General features: G+C 48.4%; 1 protein-coding gene across 4 annotated transcripts in view; it reads left to right on the top strand.

The window, feature by feature from the left end:
• ctbp2l (C-terminal binding protein 2, like) overlaps window positions 1-22,355 on the top strand; it is a 109,712-nt gene that overhangs the window by 38,183 nt on the left and 49,174 nt on the right. For 2 of the 4 annotated variants that reach the window (XM_056296678.1, XM_056296681.1), the window contains exon 2: window positions 5,014-5,257. In XM_056296678.1, coding sequence (XP_056152653.1) covers window positions 5,191-5,257 — 67 coding nt within the window. In that variant the 5' untranslated portion in view covers window positions 5,014-5,190. The remainder of the gene's footprint in view (window positions 1-5,013; window positions 5,258-22,355) is intronic. The other 2 variants (XM_056296679.1, XM_056296682.1) reach the window with 1 other exon arrangement.

Below are 22,355 nucleotides of genomic sequence, written 5' to 3' on the forward strand. Positions count from 1 at the left end.
CTTTCTCTTCCAGCAGGAAGATGGATTGCAACAACAACAATGTTATCATTGCATTACATCGTATTACAAGATGCTCTAGTGAATTAGTTCAATTTGATTTTTTGGGGTTTTTCCACTTTCTTTCTGCACATAAGTCTGAATACTAGCTGGTGAAAGAAGATAACTTTTTTTTGTGTGCATGTGCATTTGTCTCCATTTATTGTGCTGTGTTAATACCCCCCCCACACACACACGCACACACACCCCTTTTTGGACAGTGGCCTGAACAGTGATCTCTCTGAATTGCTGACATTGAGGAGAGTTTGTGGAGCGTGATTATGCTTACAGAGGAGCCTCGTCCTTGGGAGACAAAGCCGGGCGTCACAGATATGGATTCCTATATTTAATGTCTCGGCCTTTTGCGCGCAAATGTTTTCTCTTCCGCTGAGCCGTGGCCTGCAGGCCTAGAGTTTTATCGATCATCTGACTTTTAATGCCTCCTAAATATTAAGATTCATGTATATGACCTTTGTGTTTGGATTGAGTATGGGAAATCCCAGCCTAAATAGCCTTTCGGGCCCCTGCTGGCTCTGCTGCTGGCTTTGTTTCAGTTTCTTCCTTTGCTATGTGGAAACAGTGCTCTGTTTCATTTGCTCTTACGGAGGCGTGGGGTAGGGGGGTGGGGGGGCCACATTTTTGGCTGAATTTAAGAGGGTTGGTCACTGGACTATGAGGATTTTTTTTTTCTTTCTGTGACGACTTCCTCCTAACACTGTAGTTGCTTCATCTTTGAGCTGGAAAAAAATAGGAGCAAGGCGGGAAGAGAGGAGAGGAGAAGGAAGTGGTAAGATAAAAAAAAAGAAAAGAAGGAATGCAACGGCTGTCCTGTGCAGCTTTAAGCGCAGCTCTGTGAGCAGCTCTTATACAGATGCAGCCGGCGAGATCCCCGTAACAGGGTCCGGTTGTTCATGACCCCCTTTGACAAGCGTCTGAGACAGTAGCGATAGAAAGACCAGACCGGGTGTGAGGAAGGGAGGGGAGTAGTGTGGTGAATGGATGGAGTAACATGGTGGGGGATCTTCTGACAGCCTTAACTTCTCTCTGTTATAGCTGGGTGTTGGCACCGATTTCTGAGTTTGATTCACAAGGTTTTGATTTAGATTCCAAATGATATCGATCAATTCGAGATATCCATCCATCCATTATCCAAACCACTTACGCTGCTCTCAGGGTCACGGGGATGGAGGAGCCTATCCCAGCAGTCATTGGGCGGTAGTTGGGGAGACACCCTGGACAGGCCGCCAGTCCAGCACAGGGCTGAGAGACACACACACATACACACATTCACACCTAGGGACAATTTAGTGTGGCCGATTCACCTGACCTACACGTCTTTGGACTGTGGGAGGAAACCGGAGCACCCGGAGGAAACCCACACAGACACAGGGAGAACATGCAAACTCCACACAGAGGATGGCCCGGGATAACCCCCCCAAGGTTGGACTACCCCGGGGCTTGAACCCAGGACCTTCTTGCTGTGAGGTGACCGCACTAACCACTGTGCCACCCAAATTCGAGATATTTGATACAATGTCGATATTGCACAGATATGAAAAAGATTCCCTGAGAACTAAATGCTGTGAGCTGCACAGGAACCCCTCTAACTTGGCGCAATAGGGTTCAATTTGGACATGGACAATAGGGACCAAAGCATTCAATTAAATTGCTTTTTATTTCACTAAAATGTAATGGTCAACACTGATAAAACACCACAGTGCATCAGAATAGAAAACTGCTTTTAAGTGCACACAAATTGAGGCAAACATGAGAAGGCGTGCAAAAGCTTTCCAATTCTGAGGTTGATTAGGGTCGGGACGATTTGGCAGCAGAATGCGAAGAGGCAGCCGGCAGCGGCCATTACGGTCAAAAGATGTAATTTGGTCAACCAGGTTTCCGTAGTAGTTCAGCAGAAACCATCACAAGGCAAATTAGAGACATCTGCAAGATGCGGGACACACTAGAAGTAACGTCTAGCTACAGCTGGGTGTTATGTCGACGTTATACTGACATATAATGACTCGAGTCCAGATCTTGTCTGGGATTTTGGTTATCGTGATATAACTTGAACGTTGTCATTATCCGGTCTTAAAGGCTGCATTACAGGAGAGTGATAAGAGTTTTATGACAGCGCCTCTGTCTGCTTGGTCATCATATCCACATTACTAATGATCATTGCTCAACATTGTCTTGTGAGTGAATATCCCCGGAAAGCATCAATAGTCATCGCCAAAACATCAGGACATTATCAATGTCATGGTGTTCAGCCAAAAAAAAAAAAAATATATATATATAAGGGTTGATCATGTGATCTGAAGGATAGATATCAATAATTGATGAGAAAAATAGATATTTTTACATGGCCCTACTCTCGATTAGATACCAGGACCAGAGCTGGAGGGAGGCCATCTGAGAAGTTGTCCCACAGATGGCCCACACCGTGTGGGCTGCTCGCCTCTCGGTCACCTCCCCGAGTGGAGTAGACGCTTTAAACACCGACATGGGTCATGAAGGATATAACCTTATTGCGGTCTAATAAAATAACTTTGCGTTGACACAGAGAAAATAATCATCTAATATTTGATCCACTATGATTATGTGGCCTTGTTGCTTACGTCTGACTGCGCACTCAAAAAATGAGCCCCTTGGTCGTGTCGGGTGTAGGTGAGAATGCACACAGTGGAGTATAGCGGAGCCACTACTCCACACACACACACACACACACACACACACACACACACACACACACACACACACACACACACACACACACACACACACACACACACACACACAAAACTGTACCACCATCTCGCAGGTTGTACTTGCCTGGATAGTGGGGGTCCGTTGCCCCACAGGCAGGGCAGTGTCTTAATAATTTCCTGCTTTGCAGCCACTCAGCGGAGGCCCTTTGGTCCAGTACTGATAAATCACCCTGACCAGCAAGAGGAAGGTCTGCTGACTTTAAGGGCACGCTGATTCATCATAGATAATAGAGGGTGTCATTTTTAAACTCATCCAACTCTCCCCTCCCTCCCTCCTCCTCTGTACCTCTTTAGTTTTTACCTTCTTTACCTTTTACTAGATAGCGACAGTCGAAAGGCAGACATGAAATGGGAGGGGGGGTATGACATGCAACAAACGTCACTGGCTAGATTCGAACCAGCGGTGGTTGCGACCATGTGCTCGGTGCTGCAACCATTCGGCTACGGAGGCGCCCCCCCCCCCATTCAATCAGAGCACAAAAGGGCCGAAGATGTCTTGAAGACTTGGCCTCAACACTTTATGTCTGAAAGCAGCAGATTTTTCTTTTTCTTTAAAGCTGAACTCTGTGATTCCCCTGATCCGCCTGTCTCTCCGGCAGTGAGAACCACAGACAAGGTGTAGCAGCCATTGTGGGCCGGTGTGCCGTCAGCTCAGCAATAAACAGTTCCCACCCTTGTAAAAATGTCACGCTCCAACCAAAGCAAACACAGGCAACCTAGTTTATTACCAACTACTTCGAACCCTACGGGAACACTGTTGTTCTGTAGTATCGATTGTAAAGTTGGTAGATGACCTGTCCCAACAGAAGCCTCGCCGCCAACCTCATCACCTTCCTGTTTCCTGTTCGAGTAGGAACGTGTTTGCCATTGCACCAGTGTTCGTCCTACCCGGTCAGACATTTCAACAGCGGTGAATGGAGAGTCTCCAACCACGGCACAGATGCCGATTCCCAGGTCTGGATGGATGAAATAACAATTCATCGATAAGAGAAAAATCCCGGATTTCAGTTTACAGGATCTCCCTCTGAGAGGACTTGTGGCTCTGGTCTGCAACTAGAAAGCTGTGGCTTTTTGAGTTCTCATTGCAAAGTTGAATCACGGTTGCTGGGTAAGGTTTCTGTTCTTGTTCTTATTTACCAAAATTGTCCTCTCCATGCCGTGAACCTGTTTCTGCTATACTGAGGTGGAAAAAAAATACAAATGCCAACAGATGCTTTTGCATAATAGTCTGCACCTCTCAATAGAAAAGCCTCCTGCAGGTACACTGCAACCCCTCAGAAACTGTTCGGCTTCCCTGTCAAAGGGATGTTTGAGATCCTCAGTCAAAATGAACTTCAGGTGTGTGTGTGTGTGTGTGTGTGTGTGTGTGTGTGTGTGTGTGTGTGTGTGTGTGGGTAACGGGTGTAGTTGGGCACGAATAGAAAGCCGTGCTGTTTTCAGCTCGCAAACCAGCAATTGGCTTGCAAGACACGCGTTTCGAAAAGATTTTTTTGAAGTTTTGGGAGATTTCGAGCTTGCGAGAGGAGGTTTTAACGAGTTGGCTCTATATTGTTGTACAAAGAATGGCGTGTATGTCGACAAGTTGGCCCGCTCGTCTCTAAGTAGATTTTAAGTACCCTCTAATGGCCAGAGAGCGTCATTACATGACAGTCTTTCATTTGCTCAAAAGCTTCATTATGATGAGATAAATCACTCCGCCGTTGGAAACGGGAGAGACTTCGACTGCTTTGTTCAACTTTATTTTCCTCGGATGTGTCAATATTTCAGTGCCTGCTTTGTTTTAAATTGCTTCTCCGGCAGTTATGGGAAAGGAAAGGGGGGAGGGGAAGAGGCTGCCGTTTGTCTCGGATGTGACACCTTACGCATCAATCAGCAAAGAATATGAGGAGCGACATGTTAGAAGATAACTTGCTTAGATGAGTGTTTGGCAAAGAAGGGAGGAATGCCTCAAAGTAGGAGAAAATTGGAGCTGTTAGTCCTTGGAAGCTCTGTCACTCTGAGAGCAAATTGGGCTGTTTTGTCACTTGAGGTATGTGCGTACATTTGTGTATGTTTGTACATTTTGGTTTTTTTCCTGCTGATTCCTCAGGCTCATTGTGAGAATAAGGCTGACTGACTTTGTCGTCTGTAACTATATATGCTTTCTTGTCAGGTTGTGTTTTGTTTTAGTGCATCAACGGTATCTGTGTGTGTGTGTGTGTTTCTCCTCCAGGTGTGTTTTGAGGCGGTATGCCCCGGGGAGTACTGCTGACAGTGCGCTAGGATTCTGAACCCCTCGTCCGTATCCGAGGCTGAGGAGAAGAGAAGAGGAGAGGAGAGGAGAGTCCCTCCCACTCCCCACCCCCAACCCCACCCCCCAACCCCCCCGTCCGTGCTGCGCTGACGCACCATGTCGCTGACCGACAAACACAAAGTGAAGAGGCAGCGGCTGGACCGGATCTGCGAAGGTAAGGGAGGTCTGTCTTGCTTCCACACACGTCCACGTTTTGTCTCGTCCCTGTCCCGGCAGCCGCCTGCCATCGCCGCCCGCTTTCTCCGGTTCGAGCCTCGGGGATTTGTTTTTGAAATTTCGTGAAGGACTGGACGAATTTTGTTTATGGTGCGATGGTCCCCCCCCCTTTTTTTTTCTCCCCAGTTGTATCCGGCCAATTACCCCACTCTTCCGAGGCTTCCCGGTCACCGCTCCACCCCCCTCTGCCGAGCCGGGGAGGGCTGCAGACTACCACATGCCTCCTCCGATACATGTGGAGTCACCAGCCGCTTCTTTTCACCTGACAGTCAGGCGTTTCACCAGGGGGACGTAGTGCGTGGAAGCATCACACTATTCCCTCCAGTTCCCCCTCCCTCCCTCCCTCTCTCCCTGAATAGGCGTCCCGACCGACCAGAGGAGGCGCTAGTGCAGTGACCAGGACACATACCCACATCCTACCCGCAGACACGGCCAGTTGTGTCTGTAGGGATGCCCGACCAAGCCGGAGGTAACACAGGGATTTGAACCAGCAATCCCTGTGTTGGTAGGCAACGGAATAGACCGCCACGCTACCCGGACGCCCCCGTGTGATGTATTTTACCTTGTGTCTACTAGTGTTGACATGGAGAAAACGCACTACAGTCATCATTTTCATTCAGCAACCCCCCCCCCCATTACTACCAGTGGTATATCGGCCGTATGTCGTGTGTCCCCAAGTCAACCTTTCTTATTGGCATTAGCACAACCCAGAGACCTATCGGTGATCAATGCCCATTGATTGCGCTAATCTTCTCCCAGCATATACAGCACATGTCAGATACTCCAGCAAAGACTGTATAAGCGTTGACCTCATCAGCAAACATTTATCTCGACGTAAAACGAGATTACCGCCACACTTGGGTGTCTTTGTCAGCTGCCAGGAATGTTTGGGCTGTAGGGATTGTGGAACAGAGGGCGATAATTGAGGTATTTGAGGGCTTTTTAAAGCAGAGTCCCAAATAAACCCAAATATAGAGCACGAGGAGGCCTCTGTATTGCACGGATGATATGACGCGGGATCATCAACCGGAGGATGACTGAGCACGTCCGTGGGCGTTTATGCCTTTGCAGCCCATTTGAAAACCAACTTGTTTTAATATACGTACATCACATCGCGCGCACACATTTGTATCCCTGTGTTTATTTGCGTTTCACCCGCTTGCTTGTATACATACATACAGGCACGGTGGTGTCAGACTGATATGTCCTGTGGCAAAATGAAATCCTCTCCAGTGTCTGCATCCCCGAGAGGCTTGTTAAGCTGCTGGCGGAGGGAGAGACAGACATGACTGCAGCGCTGGAAAATGAAGCTAGACGCACCATTACCCCCAGTGCCAGCGTGTTTGTTTTCCACCGTGATGTAAGCGCCTCAGCATCGCACGCGTGAAACGAGGAACATATGTAGTGCATCGCGCGACAGCGTGTCGTTAGGGCCCCGAGAAACCGAATCCAGTCTTGGCAAAGGCCACGGCCATCGCCAGAGAACAAGTTCGTCAAACGAGGGGCTCGGGAGCGTTTCACAGTCACGGCACTTAGCGTTTTTCCTGAAATTGGAATTGGAAAAAGTATTAACTCTATCATCGACCTTTTAATTATGCTCAATAAATGGACTCTAAATTATGCTGTCGTTATTATCTGAGTTGAGTCGGGTCGGAGGAACTCTCATCTCGTTCCACAGCAGGTGAATCGTTTGGTGGTCGAAAAGTCTCCTGATTAGAGACGCTGTTCACATCCAGCTGTTGCATTCATCTGAACTGGACAGCTGAAGGAGTTAGTCATTCCTGTGGGAAGAACAGTCAGTCCATTCTGCTGGGCATGAGTTCAAAGCCACAGACAGGTAGACAGACAGGCAGGCAGAAGACAGGCGGGAAGGCAGACAGACAGACAGGCAGACAGGTATACATGCAGGCAGACAGACAGACAGGCAGGCCCGACAGACAGACAGACAGACAGGTATACATATAGGCAGGCAGACAGACAGATCGACAAGTATACAGGCAGGCAGGCAGGCAGGCCGGCAGGCAGGCAGGCAGACAGGCCGACAGACAGGCAGGCAGCCAGGCAGACAAGTATAGATTTAGGCAGGCAAACAGACTGATCGACAAGTATACAGGCAGGCAGGCAGTCAGGCAGGCAGGCAGAGAGGTAGTAACAGGTGTTGCTGTGATGCCTGAAAAGCTACTTCGCAGTGAGTATACCTGCTGACTTTCCTCTTACACACCACACTTGTGCATGCATACATACGCGTTCGCACACACACACACACACACACACACACACACACACACACACACACACACACACACACACACACACACACACACACACACATTCATGCACTGGTTCTCCAGATGGCCATCATACAGGTTCATTGAATTGGTTCTCTGGCGGCCATTGTGAGGGCGGAAAGAAAAAAAAACAGCTTGTGATTTGTTCATGAGCCAATTACCAGGCAAAGTTGTCCCACTGATTGGGTGTAGCAGTACGATAAGGCTGCCATGGTGATCGTGTCTCTGGGAAAGGAGAAAACGCACACGCAACAAGGCTCTGCTTTTTGTCTCCCACTCAGGTGAAATCCTCACAGGGCCCGTTTGGCTGCTGTTCTGACCACCTCACCCTAATCCGGGTTCACAATTCAACCAGGCATGCCGTTGGCAAATAGATGAAAGACAGATGGAGCCATGATTTGTAGTTTCTCTCTCCTTCGTCTCCTTCAAGAGGGAATCTGGAGCCCTTTCTTTCGAAGCGTCTGCCGAGACCCCGCTCTCTCGCGGCAGTCCAGCTGAGCTGTGGTCATTGTTTCCATTGTTTTCCTGGCCATGAAAGACAACTTTCGTCATCCCCGACAATTTCCATTCCCACTTGAGGCATCCTTTGTAAATTGTATTAAGTCTGTAATTTAAGTCTGTGTGTATATATATATATATATATATATATATATATATATATATATATATATATATATATATATATATATAATTTTTTTAGATGATTTTATTCTTTTAATGATGTTGCTGCCCAAATCATTCTGTCAAGTGAGTCGTCCAGAAGACGTTGGCGTTTACAGCGCTGGGATCAGATGTATGGCTGCGTCTGAGGAAACCCTGTGGCTAGATGACAAGGCCGATTAAAACATTAAACCCGCTGATGTGTATTTAGCATAATCTGGCCTGTCTGCAAACAAGGAGGTAGAGTTGCCGGGCACGAATGTTTTTATCAAAAGCTGTTAGTTGGCTTAATCAAAGCAACTGCTGGGAAGCATCATCTTTAATTCTGCAGTGTAATGGAGAGAGGAGAGCTTGCTCCCTCCCTCTCTCGCTCTCTCCCTGACTCACTCTCTCTCTCTTTCTCTCTGACTCTCTCTCCCTGGCTCACACACTCTCTCTTTCTGACTCTCTCTCGCTCTTTCTTTCTGACTCTCGCTCTTTCTCTCTGACTCTCTCTCTCTCTCTCTCTCTCTCTCTCTCTCTCTCTCTCTCTCTCTCTCTCTCTCTCTCTCTCTCTCTCAGCCTGCTGGCTCATAAACAGGGGTGAAGAGATTCATTTCTGTTGTCTGAAGAGATGAGAAGTGATCTGCCACGGCCTCCTCCTCCTCCTTCCCCCAGCTTTAGATCCTTTCATGTTCTCAGCTTCAATTGAGGCAAACCAATGTTTATCGTGCTGCTGCAACCGGACCGAGTGACCGGGGAGGGGGGAAACGGGTCTGTTTTGTCTGGGTTATGACTTCTGTTTTGCTCGTAGACTCCGACATCAATTCATTTCCCCCTGCGGGTTAGAGTTGCGTTTGAAGTCGGATGACGTTTCAATCACCGAGGCATTTTCCCCCATTCTGAATTACACGAGGATGCTCTGGAGTCACGATTAAGCCATCTAATTCAGTCATGTATGTCATTTGCCAGACGAAAGCGCGATTGCGGCCATTCATTCGTTCTAGTTAAGATGCTAAAAGCCTCCCCCGACTTTGCATGGTGATATCTAACCATGACCCAATGGAAGGTATTGCGTAATATGGTGGTTAACAGGCAGTTACTTTCCACTGTTTCACTACAGTTATATGGCTGTTTTTTTTTCTTCTTCATCGTAGTTGCCTCCTCCTTTGGTTATAGCTCATCTCTCTCTCTCTCTCTCTCTCTCTCTCTCTCTCTCTCTCTCTCTCTCTCTCTCTCTCTCTCTTCATCCTCCACCCGATCTCTTCTTCCTCTTTCATTCAGCTGCACACTCCCGGCCTCTCCAGAAAAACAAGCAGGCTGTCACCTCTCCCTTCTGTCTGCCCCATCTGCGATGCAGTATGGGCCACTGGCTTGGTAATGGCAACCAGGGAGCCGAGACAGAAAGGCGCAAAACCCAAACCCACTATAATGGAAGACAAAACTCCCATAAAACGCCTCAGCAGAGTCTACCGGAGGTCTTGTCGTGTTGATAAAATAAAAAAAGGTGGTTTACGGTGGTAGCACTCGTTCCGCTCGACAGCACCCCCCCACCCACGCTTAACGCGTGTTACACCTTGTCACGCGCCCCCCGTGCGGGACGGTAAGAAGGTGGAGGACACCGTCTCGATAACACAGCAGATGTGAACCCTCAGAAAGCCATTGGCCCAGAATTGATACCATGTGTTATTTGTTCAGTCCCCCCCCCCCCCCGCCGCCGCCTTCCCTCTCCTCCCTCCCCATACTCTTGTTAGAGTGAGGAAAGGGCCTGGAGGCTCGTTAAAAGTTTAATATACTGTACAATCACAGTAATTGACTCGAATTTTCAAGTTCCCCCAGTCACGGTTTTAATTTATGAAGTCCCTATGAAAGTTTAATGGATGAGCAGTCGCGGAGTCGCAGCTATCTAAATCATTATGCGGCTATCTTGGCCTGCGCCACTTGCCAAGTCCTGCCGTTAGCGTCCCGTGCCCTAGATAGATGGCCAGATTGCTCCGAAGGCATGACAGTTTTGCGGGACGTCTGTCGCGAGCATACCTAGAGGTCTGTTGCAGAGCTGCACGACAGGCAGCGAGCGAGAAAGCCCAGGGATTGTTGGCGCGCAAACCTTGCCGCTTTTCACCAAATACCCGCCCCCCGCCCCCGATGTGAAGTTTGGGGTTTCATGTCCTTTATTGTATTATTCATACTACGATCTCCTTTTGAAACTACCAGTCTCCCTCGTTCCCCGTTGCATGATGCGTGGTTATGGAGCCGCCCTCGTGAAGGGCGTGCTCGGGGTTTGCTGCTGAGATAGACTCGATATCCTGGTCTGTAAAAAAGGCATCGAAATGCCTGGTGGTCGGTGTGATGTGGCGTAGATGTGTTTCAGGTTTGCCTCCGCTAGCCCTGTCAGACCTGAGCTGTTTATTGTTGTTATTAATATTTGTCAGGAAGTGGGGATGTGAGTGACATACAGCCCAGGAAGGGGCTTATTAAAAGAAGTTATTGCCGGTGGTCGCTGTGGAGAGATGCAACACAGTGATTAATGGTGTGTTTTACAGCTGATGGAAAAAAGCACAGGCAGGCTCCAACCTGGGAGGACATTGCTGACAAATAACATTTTGAAAGATGCGAGGTATCCTTTACGTCCAACACGGTGTTTAAGAAATCTTCAAATGGGCATTATTTTAAGTTACTCAGGACTTAAATAGCTACGTCTGTCTCTATTGAATATATTTTTTCCATCTATCCATTATCCAAGCCACTTATCCTACTCAGGGTCCTGTCCCAGCAGTCATTGGGCAGCAGGCGGGGAGACACCCTGGACAGGCTGCCAGTCCATCACAGGGCCGACACATTCACACCTAATGACAATGTAGTACGGCCGATTCACCTGACCTACATGTCTTTGGACTGTGGGAGGAAACCCATGCAGACACGGGGAGAACATGCAAACTCCACACAGAGGACAACCTAGGATGACCCCCAAGGTTGGATACCCCGGGGTTTGAACCCAGGACTTTCTTGCTGTGAGGGGACTGCGCTAACTACTGGGCCACCGTGCCGCCCTAATACATTTTTTTTTACCTGCTTAACGTGCCCCGCTGCTCATGTACTTTCTTTTTTTTTTGAGGCCTATACGAGGATGTTATATCACAAATGCATCACTATGTTGCTGTCTAAACACAAAAACCGGACTGTCACACAGTAGTGTTTCTTTCTCGGGCTTGAAACGTACTCATTTTCCCCCCGTTTTTTTTTTCCTGGAATAATTGCGAGACCAGAGGCCGTTACAGGTAGCCGCACAGTATCATTCCAGTCGCTTGTCAGTTCCAACAATGGTAACAAACATGTCCCACCTCAGCCGGCCTCCCTGGGCTTCGGCCTCAGGAGCGGCCTGATGATGTCACCGGGGACTCGCTGCTAGCGGAGCGTGCCTTCGGGAGGCAAACGGAGGAGCAGGGAGGTGAAACAGGAGACGGGCTTTAGTTCGGTCACCACAGTCCAGTGCAGTCAAATTGTGATCTCCACCCCCCCTTCCCCCAGGCTCTGTCCTATCACCCACCGCCTTGTCCTTGAGGTAAAGATCGCTGGTGAAGTGGGATCTTTACCCCCTACCTACCCTACAGGCCGTGTTCCCCATCATGAACTTTTCCAGAACATCCGCTTCCTTTTTTTTTTTTTTCCCCCAATTTTTTTTCTCCCCAATTGTATCCGGCCAATTGCGCCACTCTTCCGAGCCATCCCTGTCACTGCTCCATCCCCTCTGCCGATCCGGGAGGGCTGCAAACTACCACATGCCTCCTCCGATACATGTGGAGTCGCCAGCTGCTTCTTTTCACCTGACAGTGAGGAGTTTCACCAGGGGGCATAGTGCGTGGGAGGATCACGCTATTCCCACCAGTTCCCCCTCCCCCCTGAACAGGCGCCCTGACTGACCAGAAGAGGCACTAGTGCAGCAACCAGGACACATGCCCACATCTGGCTTTCTACCTGAAGACACAGCCAATTGTGTCTATAAGGAAGCCCGACCAAGCCGGAGGTAACACGGGGATTCAAACCGGTGAACCCCGTGTTGTTAGGCAACAGAACAGACCGCTACGCTACCCAGATGCCCTCCAGTTTCTATTTCGTTGACGGTGTAACAGCCCATAATATTGAGGCTCATTTCTGAATACAAAACTGTTCTGACTGTCAGACAGTGGAAACTGCTTGCAGTGATCAAATACTGGTCAGAGTTCACGAGACAGAGTTATTCCTATATAACGATATTTAAATAATCTGGTTATGCTGATGAAACGGTTCACTTGAAGTAATCATTTTGGGTTTTTTATACATAGGACATTCAAAAAAAGAATATCAAGGTCATTCAGGAAATCTAATGTTAAAATGTGTTTTTTTCCCCCCGCTTACACCAACGATACGTAACAGTGCCACCTCTGCAACCAAAGTCCACCTCCGGAATTACTGGTCTAATGTGGCATAGGCCTCCGTTCACTTTTAGGCCTCGGCCATCTATTATTAAATATGCACTTTAGATAATGCAAAGCGATTTTCAAATCCCTGTTTGAAGAGTTTGAAGCAGCTGGTGTTTTAGTATGTCGGACAGACTACTGTCTTTCGATTGGTTAAATCCAGTAAAATAGAGAAGTTGTCCATTTCATTACATTATATCTTTTTTAATAAATGTACACATGTCAATTAGAAGGTCATCTGAAGAAAAATATACCCAGCTTAAGTGATCGACTTCTTTTTTTTCTTTTTTTTTCCCTCCCTCTTTTTCTTCCAATTGTACTTGGCCAATTACCCCACTCTTTCAAGCCATCACGGTCGCTGCGCCACCCCCTCTGCCGATCCGGGGGGGGGGGGGGGGTGCAGACTACCACATGCCTCCTCCGATACATGTTGAGTTGCCAGCTGCTTCTTTTTCACCTGACAGTGAGGAGTTTTGCCCGGGGACGTAGCGTACAGGAGGATCACACTATTCCCCCTGGTTCCCCCGCCAAACCAGCGCCCTGACCGACCAGAGGAGGCGCTAGTGCAGCGACCAGGACACATACACACATCCAGCTTCCCACTCGCAGACAATTGTGTCTGTAGGAATGCCCGACCAAGCTGGAGGCAACACGGGGATTCGAACCGGCAATCCCCGTGTTGGTAGGTGATCGTGATCATATCAGCCTGGTCAGATATGATGACCATGGTCAGTTTCCGCTGTATAACAATATGTTTGTTACTCCATGTGTGTGTGCGTTTGTGTTTTATTTGCCGTTTTTTTTGTATCGGTATTTCAGCGTATCTTTGTATAATGTGTGACTGTAATTGTCCAGTAGATTTAGCTGTGTGTTGTCCATGTACATATCATTGCTTCTCAGCGCCTGCTGTCCTCCAAGTAACCAGCACAGTAAGTCTGAGCCCCCTTGGATCTCGTGTGTCCACTCCTACACCTCTAGAGACACAACACTGCCCACATGTCGCAACCCCCATCCTTTCCCCTCCCTGTGGTACGATCCATTCTCATCTAGATGGACACGGGGGTTCGGGTCAATGGAGGCAGTTGGGAATAACCTGTAAGCACACTAAATGGTGCAGATGTACAGTATCTCAGTGAACATATTCAGGGGCCATAGCAGCATGCTAGCTATGTGCAGGATCTGGTTCAAGTTATGTCATGAGGGCAGTGGATTTAAGCAGGTTTTAGTTTGTCTGTAATCCCCCTGTGGCAAACGCTTTGGATGAGAGAACCATCCCTGCCATTGGCGTGCAGCAACTCCATTGGATTAACTTGACCCGTCCCTTCCTCCATCCTGCCACTATTGTCTCGCCTGTTTTTACCCCAATTTCTTTACCCTCAGTCCAATCTTGGTGTGGGATGTGAGCGTGGTGCTCAGCGCGAGCATGGCCCCTGCTTTCCCTTGTGTACGGAGTAGAATGCAGTAGATCCTCGCCTGTTAAGGTGTGTAGTGTTTTTATGTGTATGTGTTTGCTGTATGTGGTGTGTGGGCATGTGTGCTCGTTTGTATATTTGTCATGTTGTGTTTCTCTCCTCGTTGAGATCTAATGTTTCCAGGGCTGAATAATTTAGATTGGCTGCCAGTAGGCAGCTACATGATAGCACAGCCTTTAGGAAGGGGGGTGGGGGTTGATGGTGTTGTTGGTTGATGGCGGGGGCTGGCGCTGTAGATCTGATCAGGTAAACTGGTACCGTCTTTTTCCCTCTCCTCTCAATGCCTCTCCCCTGTGATGGGGGCTGGGTGTAATCGGAGATTCGAAATACAACACCCGGCTCTCTTTTCCCCCTTTCTATGTTATTGTCTTTACTGATGCCTAACTCCAGCGAGCAGTCGTGTTTTGGTGGCTCTCAGGGCCAGAGCGGTCTGGGATGGACTGAAGGCCGACTAGATACGGGTACAGCTCGCTGTCACTACTGTGGCATGATCGCTGGGCATGGGACCTCTGTAGCACCGGGCGGAGAAGAGGGCGGCGCATGGTTTCGACACCCTCCAGAGCTTGGTCAGAAACAGGAGCCATACATGGTGTTGCATTCCTCTATGAACAGTCAGCTTCACCCGGATAGACATGGAGCAGCGAGGCAGCAGCTACTGAGGAAGACCTCTGTACCTGAACTAAACAGCGACCTCTATCTTGATCAAGCGATGGCAGGCCACGCCTCTGCACCTCCACAGGATTACTATCAGGCTGACATGGCCGTATCTGGCCAGCCGCCTGACGAGCCTGGTTTTTATAGGGCCAACCGGCACTTGCTTAGCAGATCAGTGTCACAGTATTTGTCTAGAGTGAGGCCTGCGTGGGATCAAGGACAAGTCCAGGCCACTACCACTTCCGCCCATGTGTCTGCTCCTCCTCCTCCTCCTCCTCCTCCTCCCCCTCCCCCTCCCCCGCCACCCCCTCCCCCTCCTGCTCCTGAGCTGAGCCGTTTGTATAGAGATCCTCTGGGATCCAAGATGATCCCAGATGCACAGCGCATTGGCCACGGCTCTCCCTCTCGAGCGCTCTACGGGGTTCAACCCGCTCCTCCTGTCTACACAGGCGAGCTACCTTCTCTCTCCACCCGCTTGTCTTACCAGGATATTAACAGGCTCCCGCTGGACCCCCGCCAGCCGGCTGCCACCAGTTTAGTGGTGGATCCAGCTTCTCAGGGAATGGACGGAGCTCTTCCTCGAGCCTACGGAGCCATAGCTTCCCAGAGGCTTCCTTACGACCCAAACTACGATCCAAGCTCAGCCGCGGTTGCTGCCACAGCTGGCATGACTTCCGGCATGCCTGCTCATCATCCTAGTGCGGCGGACCCCAGGAGGATGGTTGACCCAAGCTACCTCGCTTTCTTGAGAGCTGAAGGCTTAGCTGAGAGCACCATCACTCTGCTACTGCAGCAAGGCTTTGACTCCACTGCCATGCTGGGTATGATGGAGGAACACGATGTCAACTCTGTGGCCCCCAATCTGGGCCAGGCCCGCGTCCTCTCCCGCGTAGCACTTAACTGCAAAACAGGTGGGGCGGCCACGCGAACCCGCTCCAATAGCTTTAGCCATCGCAATGACCTCTACATGCAGCCTCAGGGATTGAGCATGGACCCCAGTCTGATGCAGCAGCCATCCACCACCATCCAGACCATTTCCCCGAGAATGGGAGAGTTCCTGGGCAGAAGACCAAGCAGCGCCCCCTCCCAGCACCTCCTGGAGACCGCCCCCTATCATGGAAGCAGGCCTTTAGCAAGTGGAGCTTTTCCCTTGAGCCCCGGAGGATACACTGGTACTGCCACTCAGGGAAGACCGCTCTCCATGTACAATACCCACACTGGCCTTGCCATGTCTGCCCTGGGACAACAGCCGACAGCTGCCTCTAGCACCCCTGGAGCAGCACCTAAAACCTTCTCCGGCTCCTACTCCCCCATGGAGCTGATGAAGAGGGCACCTAACATTCCCCCAATGTCACCAGTAGCCACAGCCAGCCCCTTGCACAGCCCCCAGCTGCTCCGCAAGGGGATCACTGCTGCTACGGAGAGCGCAGTTGTCCCAGTCACCACCTCCTCCACGCTCCAACTGCAAAACCTTAACAGCAACAAGATGGTGGGACGACGCACTGGTCCACCTGTCATAGTCTCAACCATGGCCACCTCGCCTGACACAAGTAATGCGATCTTCATCTTTCCTATCCATCGCACCTTATCCCTCTTTCTCTTCTGATAGTGGGATTGCCTTTGCCAAGTGTAATTAGGTCTTTCTTATGTATGGTTACCACAGATATCTGTTCAGCTACTTAGGCTTCACTCCTTAATCTCTTTTTTGATTTTTCAGTTCTAGTTATTGTAAAAAGGCTTTGTGCACTGATATGCTAGTAGGAGTCACTGCATATCAAGGGTTTTAATGCTGCAGTTGAATTTTAAACAAAAGATTCACTGATTATTTTTGGATGTACTTTAAATGTTCGCTCAAGTTGGGGCTGACTGCTTTGAATGGAGTAGCATGTGTGACGCGTTTGACAAGTTCAGCAGCTGTGTGTGCTATACATCCATCACAACAACGTTACGACATTTTCCTGAGGGGATCCCGTCCCTGTGGTCTCAGCTGAACCACTTCCTATGAAATGCAGCTCAGTTATTGAGGTCAACATTTTGCTTTTTCCTGCCCCTAATGTACCGGTTCAGTTTTAACTGAAGCCAGTGTGATTCGGAGCGGTTGTATAGCTCATCATACTGTTATCATTACATCGCTTTTCCAAGGTATTGTGTGTTTCATTTATCTCCTGGTCATGAATGAACAAACGCTTTGATATGATTAGCAAAATATTATAAAATGCACTTGTTTTGACAGTGTGTTTGCATGACTTTAATGCAGCATTTAACTTACCATCTATACTCTTTACTAGGTTTTTTTTTCCTAACCTGAGAGGATCTTTTTCAAGCCACATTTTAATATGCTTGAGTCAGTAAATATACAAATGCATACTATACTGGCTTGTCAAGATTACTTACAAATTTGTTTACCAGATGAGGAGCTTCTGTCACTCTATTTTGTGCTGGACTCTTTCCCAATCAGGAACTTAATGTCCACCAAGCCAATTACATTAATTGGATGTATGGCTGCTTCAGCTATAATAGGTAGCTCCTTTTTATAGACTCCCTGTTGACTGTTTCAAATTACCGCTGTAATGCGTAGTAGGTAAGTTATTATTATTGTTAAGCTTATACATCATCGGCCTCCAGTTGGAAAGTTAATTGAAAGTAAATATTTCCCCAGCTCGTTGCTACCTTTAGCTGCTTGCCAAAATTTCCGCCAACTCCCATAGGGGAAGCTGTAGTATCAGGGATGAGTTGTAAAAGATGGTTGCTATATATCCACAGCGGTCTTGAAGCTCGCTCCGACGAATCAATTTGCATACATAGAGCGGCAGCACTGGCGAGAAAATGTTTTTAGTTTTCAAGATCATGCCGTATAAGCATGTTGTTATGATCACCGCGAGTCCACGACATGCCCGAGCTACTTGTCCAGCAACGTTTTTTTTTCTCTCTCTCTCTCTCCCACTGCTTTTGCTCAAGGATAGCCTCATATATGTTTGAATATATTTGGCATTCATCCTCGGCGAGCATACAGAATAGGTAATTAGAGGGATTTTTAGAGGAAGCTCTTGGGCTTATACCAGGTCAAAACAGCTAGCCTGGCTGCTTTTGCATATTTGCCCTGCTGTCATCTCAACTTATTTTTACAGTAAAAGAGAAAAAAAAAAGCAGCCCTTGGTTTTTCCTCCCAACAAGCTGATTTATTTCTCCAATGAGGAGAGTTGATGAGTGCAGGCAAGAATGAAATTTTCCACCCTAGCTTTTGGCCATTAGACCCTGCCCTCCCGTCTGCTTGTCTTACGGCTCCAAGGGCCTCTCACCACTAGTAATACAGAAGTAATGAGTTTTATAAGGCGATCTCTGCATCGGTGTGGCTCCTCTTCCTTTGTTAGGGAAATTGGAAGTGAGGAGTTGGTCCTGGGGAAGAAGGCGTTGACTGAGTCGAAAGTCGGGAGTCTTTTTTTTTTTTTCTCCTCTTTTCTCAGCTCCCTCCTGCATTCGTCCTTCTTCTTCGCCTTGTTCGCTGCAAATCTGCACAGCCCTCCACGATGGCCGGGGCGTCCATTTGTCCCATGTTCTTAAGTTAAACATTCTTTTAGCACAACAAACTCATTTGCATGTGTCTGACATTTGTTGCTTCAGTAATTTCATCTCATAATGGGCAGCCTTTGCCAACAATCGGAGAGCGTACTCCTTAATTGTGTGTTGCTAGGCAACCTGGTTTCAGCGGTAATCAGAAAGATAATCTTCACATTTAAGGAAGGAGGGAAAAGTGGAGCCCTGCATGAAGTAGCACACATTCATTTTGTGCACTTGTTACTTTGTTGTTGATGTTTTTTTTTTTTTCAACAGCTATTTGCAGTGGGTGAAAATTGAGTGAAAATAATAAGATGTTGCTGGTGCACTTAATGATAACGTCTCGCCCGCTCTCGCTCTCTCTCCCTGAGCAATGTACATCTCAAGAGATTGCTTCTCATTTTGTGCAAAGGCTGTAGTACCCCCAGTGAAGAGCTCTCGTATTACATGCATGGTGTTTCATGTTCAAACATGCATATTGATGAGAAGATGACACATTAAGCTTTTGCACCTACTGAATAAATTGGTAGTCCCCCCCCCAATACAAAGCAGTCTTCTTTTTATCATCATGCATCAAAGTGTGTATTTCCACATAGCTGTCACCGTATCAGCATTGTCTTTGACTTGATTCCTTATTTATTCTCAGAAGAGTTTTGATGGCAAAGTTTTGAGCAGCAGCGAAATTGGTTGTTTCCAAGGTCCAAAGGTGTGTGTGTGTGTGTGTGTGTGTGTGTGAAAAGGCGGAAGTGGGAGGGCCTTGCCTCGGCACTTCTCTCTGTTGGGCCTTCTCTTGGTTGGCTAAGTCTATAAGTAGCATTAATAATGCCATTAAATGGTTGAGTTGAGCTCAGTTGCGACAGTTCCTCCTCTGCCCAATGTAAGAGGAGCGCCCCGCCGCACTTGCGTTGGCCATGGAGTTGTCCGTCAGCAGCGTACCACAGAGCAGCGCAGGTGGGTGAACATCCATTATCACATCATGCAAGCTAGCTCGCCCACGAGCTAGTGATGTGATTGGCTGGTGTCTTGTCTGTGGCGTGAATGCTTAGTCGATTAATTTAGGAGGGATTGGCGTCTTGCACGTAGGGCAGCACGTGGCCTCCCTACAGAGATAATCCCATGTGTGAGCCGCAGAACATCTTCAGCTGTACTTTTCTCGGCTGGAGATTTAGGAGGTTGTTGGCCAACTGGGGGAGGGGTGGGCTTGTAGGTTTTTGGGGGGGGGGGGGCGACAGATGAGTAAACTGGAATCTGGCAACAATCCCTCAAAGCTTTATAGGATATGTTTATTATTTTCTGGGAGTTGATCTGTTTTTATGCTTTTGTGTGTGTGTGTGTTTGTGTGTCTGCATGCACATATGCCTTTATCCCTGCCGACGCTGAACCAGCGCTCTTACAGTTGGTTCATGGGAGGTTAGTCAAACATGGCAGATCCCAGTTTTTGACAGGAAGCCATTGGTGTTGAGGCTGACAATTATGTAACTTTCAAGCGCATGGCTCCCACGGGGCCCTGAAATGGGATTTTAATTTCCCTTCCTGTGTTTGGAAGGACATCCACGAGGATGCATGCCTAATGTGCTCTTAACTGTCCTTGGCTGAAGTGCTTTGTTCAGGTGTCCCCTTCTGACATTGATTTCAATGTGCATTTCTGCCTGTTTTCCACTGGCTGTACAGGAAGTCTGTTTCCTATAAATAAGCATGTGTGTGTATCTTTGTGTGCATTTACATTTATATTGTAGTACCTATGTGCGCACACGTCTACACCTGGAATAGTACAGGTGTACATGGATAGATGTCTGCTTGTGTATAGACTAGAGAGAAAGTGCGGGAGCATGCAATTAGTTGGCCAAGAGGCAGAAGCAACCTCCACCCAACCCCACCCCCACCCGCCCTATGTGATTTTTTTTTGTGTCGGAGAAGGAGCCTTTATCATACCTGCAAACTCGTTGCCTTTCGCCTTAGTGTCAGTGTGGTCATTCACATGAATTGTGTAGATCCGGGAAGTTTATTTTTTGTTTGTTGGATTTTCCCCCTTTTTCTCCCCAGTTGTAGTTGGCCAGTTACCCCACTCTTCCGAGCCGTCCCGCTCGCTGCTCCACCTGCCGAGCCGGGGAGGGCTGCAGACTACCACATGCCTCCTCCGATACATGTGGAGTCGCCAGCCGCTTCTTTTCACCTGACAGTGAGGAGTTTCGCCAGGGGGACGTAGCGCGTGGGAGGATCATGCTATTCCCCCCAGTTCCCCCTCCCCCCCGAATAAGCGCCCCGAGCGGCCAGAGCAGGCGCTAGTGCAGCGACCAGGACACGTACCCACATCGGGCTTCCCACCCGCAGACATGGCCAATCGTGTCTGTAGGGATGCCCGACTAAGCTGGAGGGGGTTCGAACCGGCGATCCCCTTGTTGGTAGGCAAAGGAATACCACCACGCTACCCGGACGCCTGATCCGGAGAGTTTTTAAAATGGGGGATGGGGGTGCTGAGTGAGTGAGGACAGAATGACTGCGATTGCTCGTTTTCTGTCTTCGCTATGAGATTGTCCTGCCCGCCGATCCAGCCTAGCATCAACCTTACTGGATTGTCCAGTCATTTTTGTGGCATTTCTATGAACGAGTCTGAAATTTGATCTTGTCTACTATGTGACGTCTGCTCGAAGACACCCTCTGTGCTCGACCTTGGTGAATGTGTACACCAAAACCTGAGGTAACTTTATTTGCCTAGGCTAAAGTGAATTATGTGAGAATGATTGTTCATGGTATGTAATGCTGTAAACGAATATTCTAAATTTGATTATATAATCCAATTGTAAAAAAAACAAAACAGACATTTCGATTGTGAAAATTAATGTTCAATTTTGGAGGAAAAAAAAGCAGCACTACCGCGGCAGTCTGCCTCGCGAGTTCTCGCCTGGGCCTGGGCCGCTGCGCTGAATGCGTTGCATGACGGACGGGAGTCACACAACGTCACTTTCACTGATTGAAAACCAAATGTAGGTCAAGCTGACACAAACGAATAATTTCACAGCCGTGTGTTAATGATGGCGGATAGTTCACAACCCAACTCGGCCGCAGAGAGTAACATATCAATTACGAATCATTCATTTGTTCTCGCTCCGAGAGACGGCGTGCTCCCAGTTCTCACTCCAGCACCAACCAGGGTGCAGAGAGAGAGCGAGAGAGAGCGAGAGGGGTCTATGGTCTTCAAATGAAGTTTAATGGTGTAGGTTGAAATAAATATACCTATACAAGTAGATATGTCTGTCGTTATATTGGTTCTGAGGGAGATAATGCGCAAAAATAGCTATTCAAATGGTTCAAACCTGTGTATTTCTTTTAATTTATTTCTGATTTTTACCTTTTTCTCCCAATTTAGTGGCCAATCACTCCCTATTCTAGTTCAAACACCCATCCTCGTACTGCATGCGTTCGCCAACCGCATCTCTCTGGCTGGCAGTCTTGGAGGAGACGCCTAGCCACTTCCGTGACGAGGCGAATCCAGGCCGAACCACTGCTTTTTCCGACACAGAGACGAACACAAGCCAACTCCGCTCCGCTCCCGAAGACAGCGTTGCCAGTTATTGCTGCTTCATCGAGTCTGGCCATAGTCGGATCTGACGAGACCGAGGCGCGAACCCTGGTCCCCAGCGGGCAACTGCATCGACACAAAGCCGATGCTTAGACTGCTACACCACCGCGGACCCATGATCAAACCTGTGTATTTTTTGAAGGAATAGTCGAACATCATTTTTGGCCAGTTTTGATAGTCCTAATGGCATGGGAGAGTTGAGTCAAGTTTGATTACCCGCAGCCTGAGCAAGTATGGAGCCATCCATGTTATTTCCATGGCCAGTAGATGAGAGAAACCCATATTTCTGATATAAAACATTTGAAAACAGGTCAAATCTGACCAGTGGACATCAGCAGGTTTAACTTCCTGCCATGCACAAGTGCTTCCAAGGCAAGATGAGGCGCTGGCAAGAAGAAAG

Source organism: Lampris incognitus, chromosome 17 (genome assembly GCF_029633865.1).
Source record: "Lampris incognitus isolate fLamInc1 chromosome 17, fLamInc1.hap2, whole genome shotgun sequence".
Lineage (NCBI taxonomy): Eukaryota > Metazoa > Chordata > Actinopteri > Lampriformes > Lampridae > Lampris > Lampris incognitus.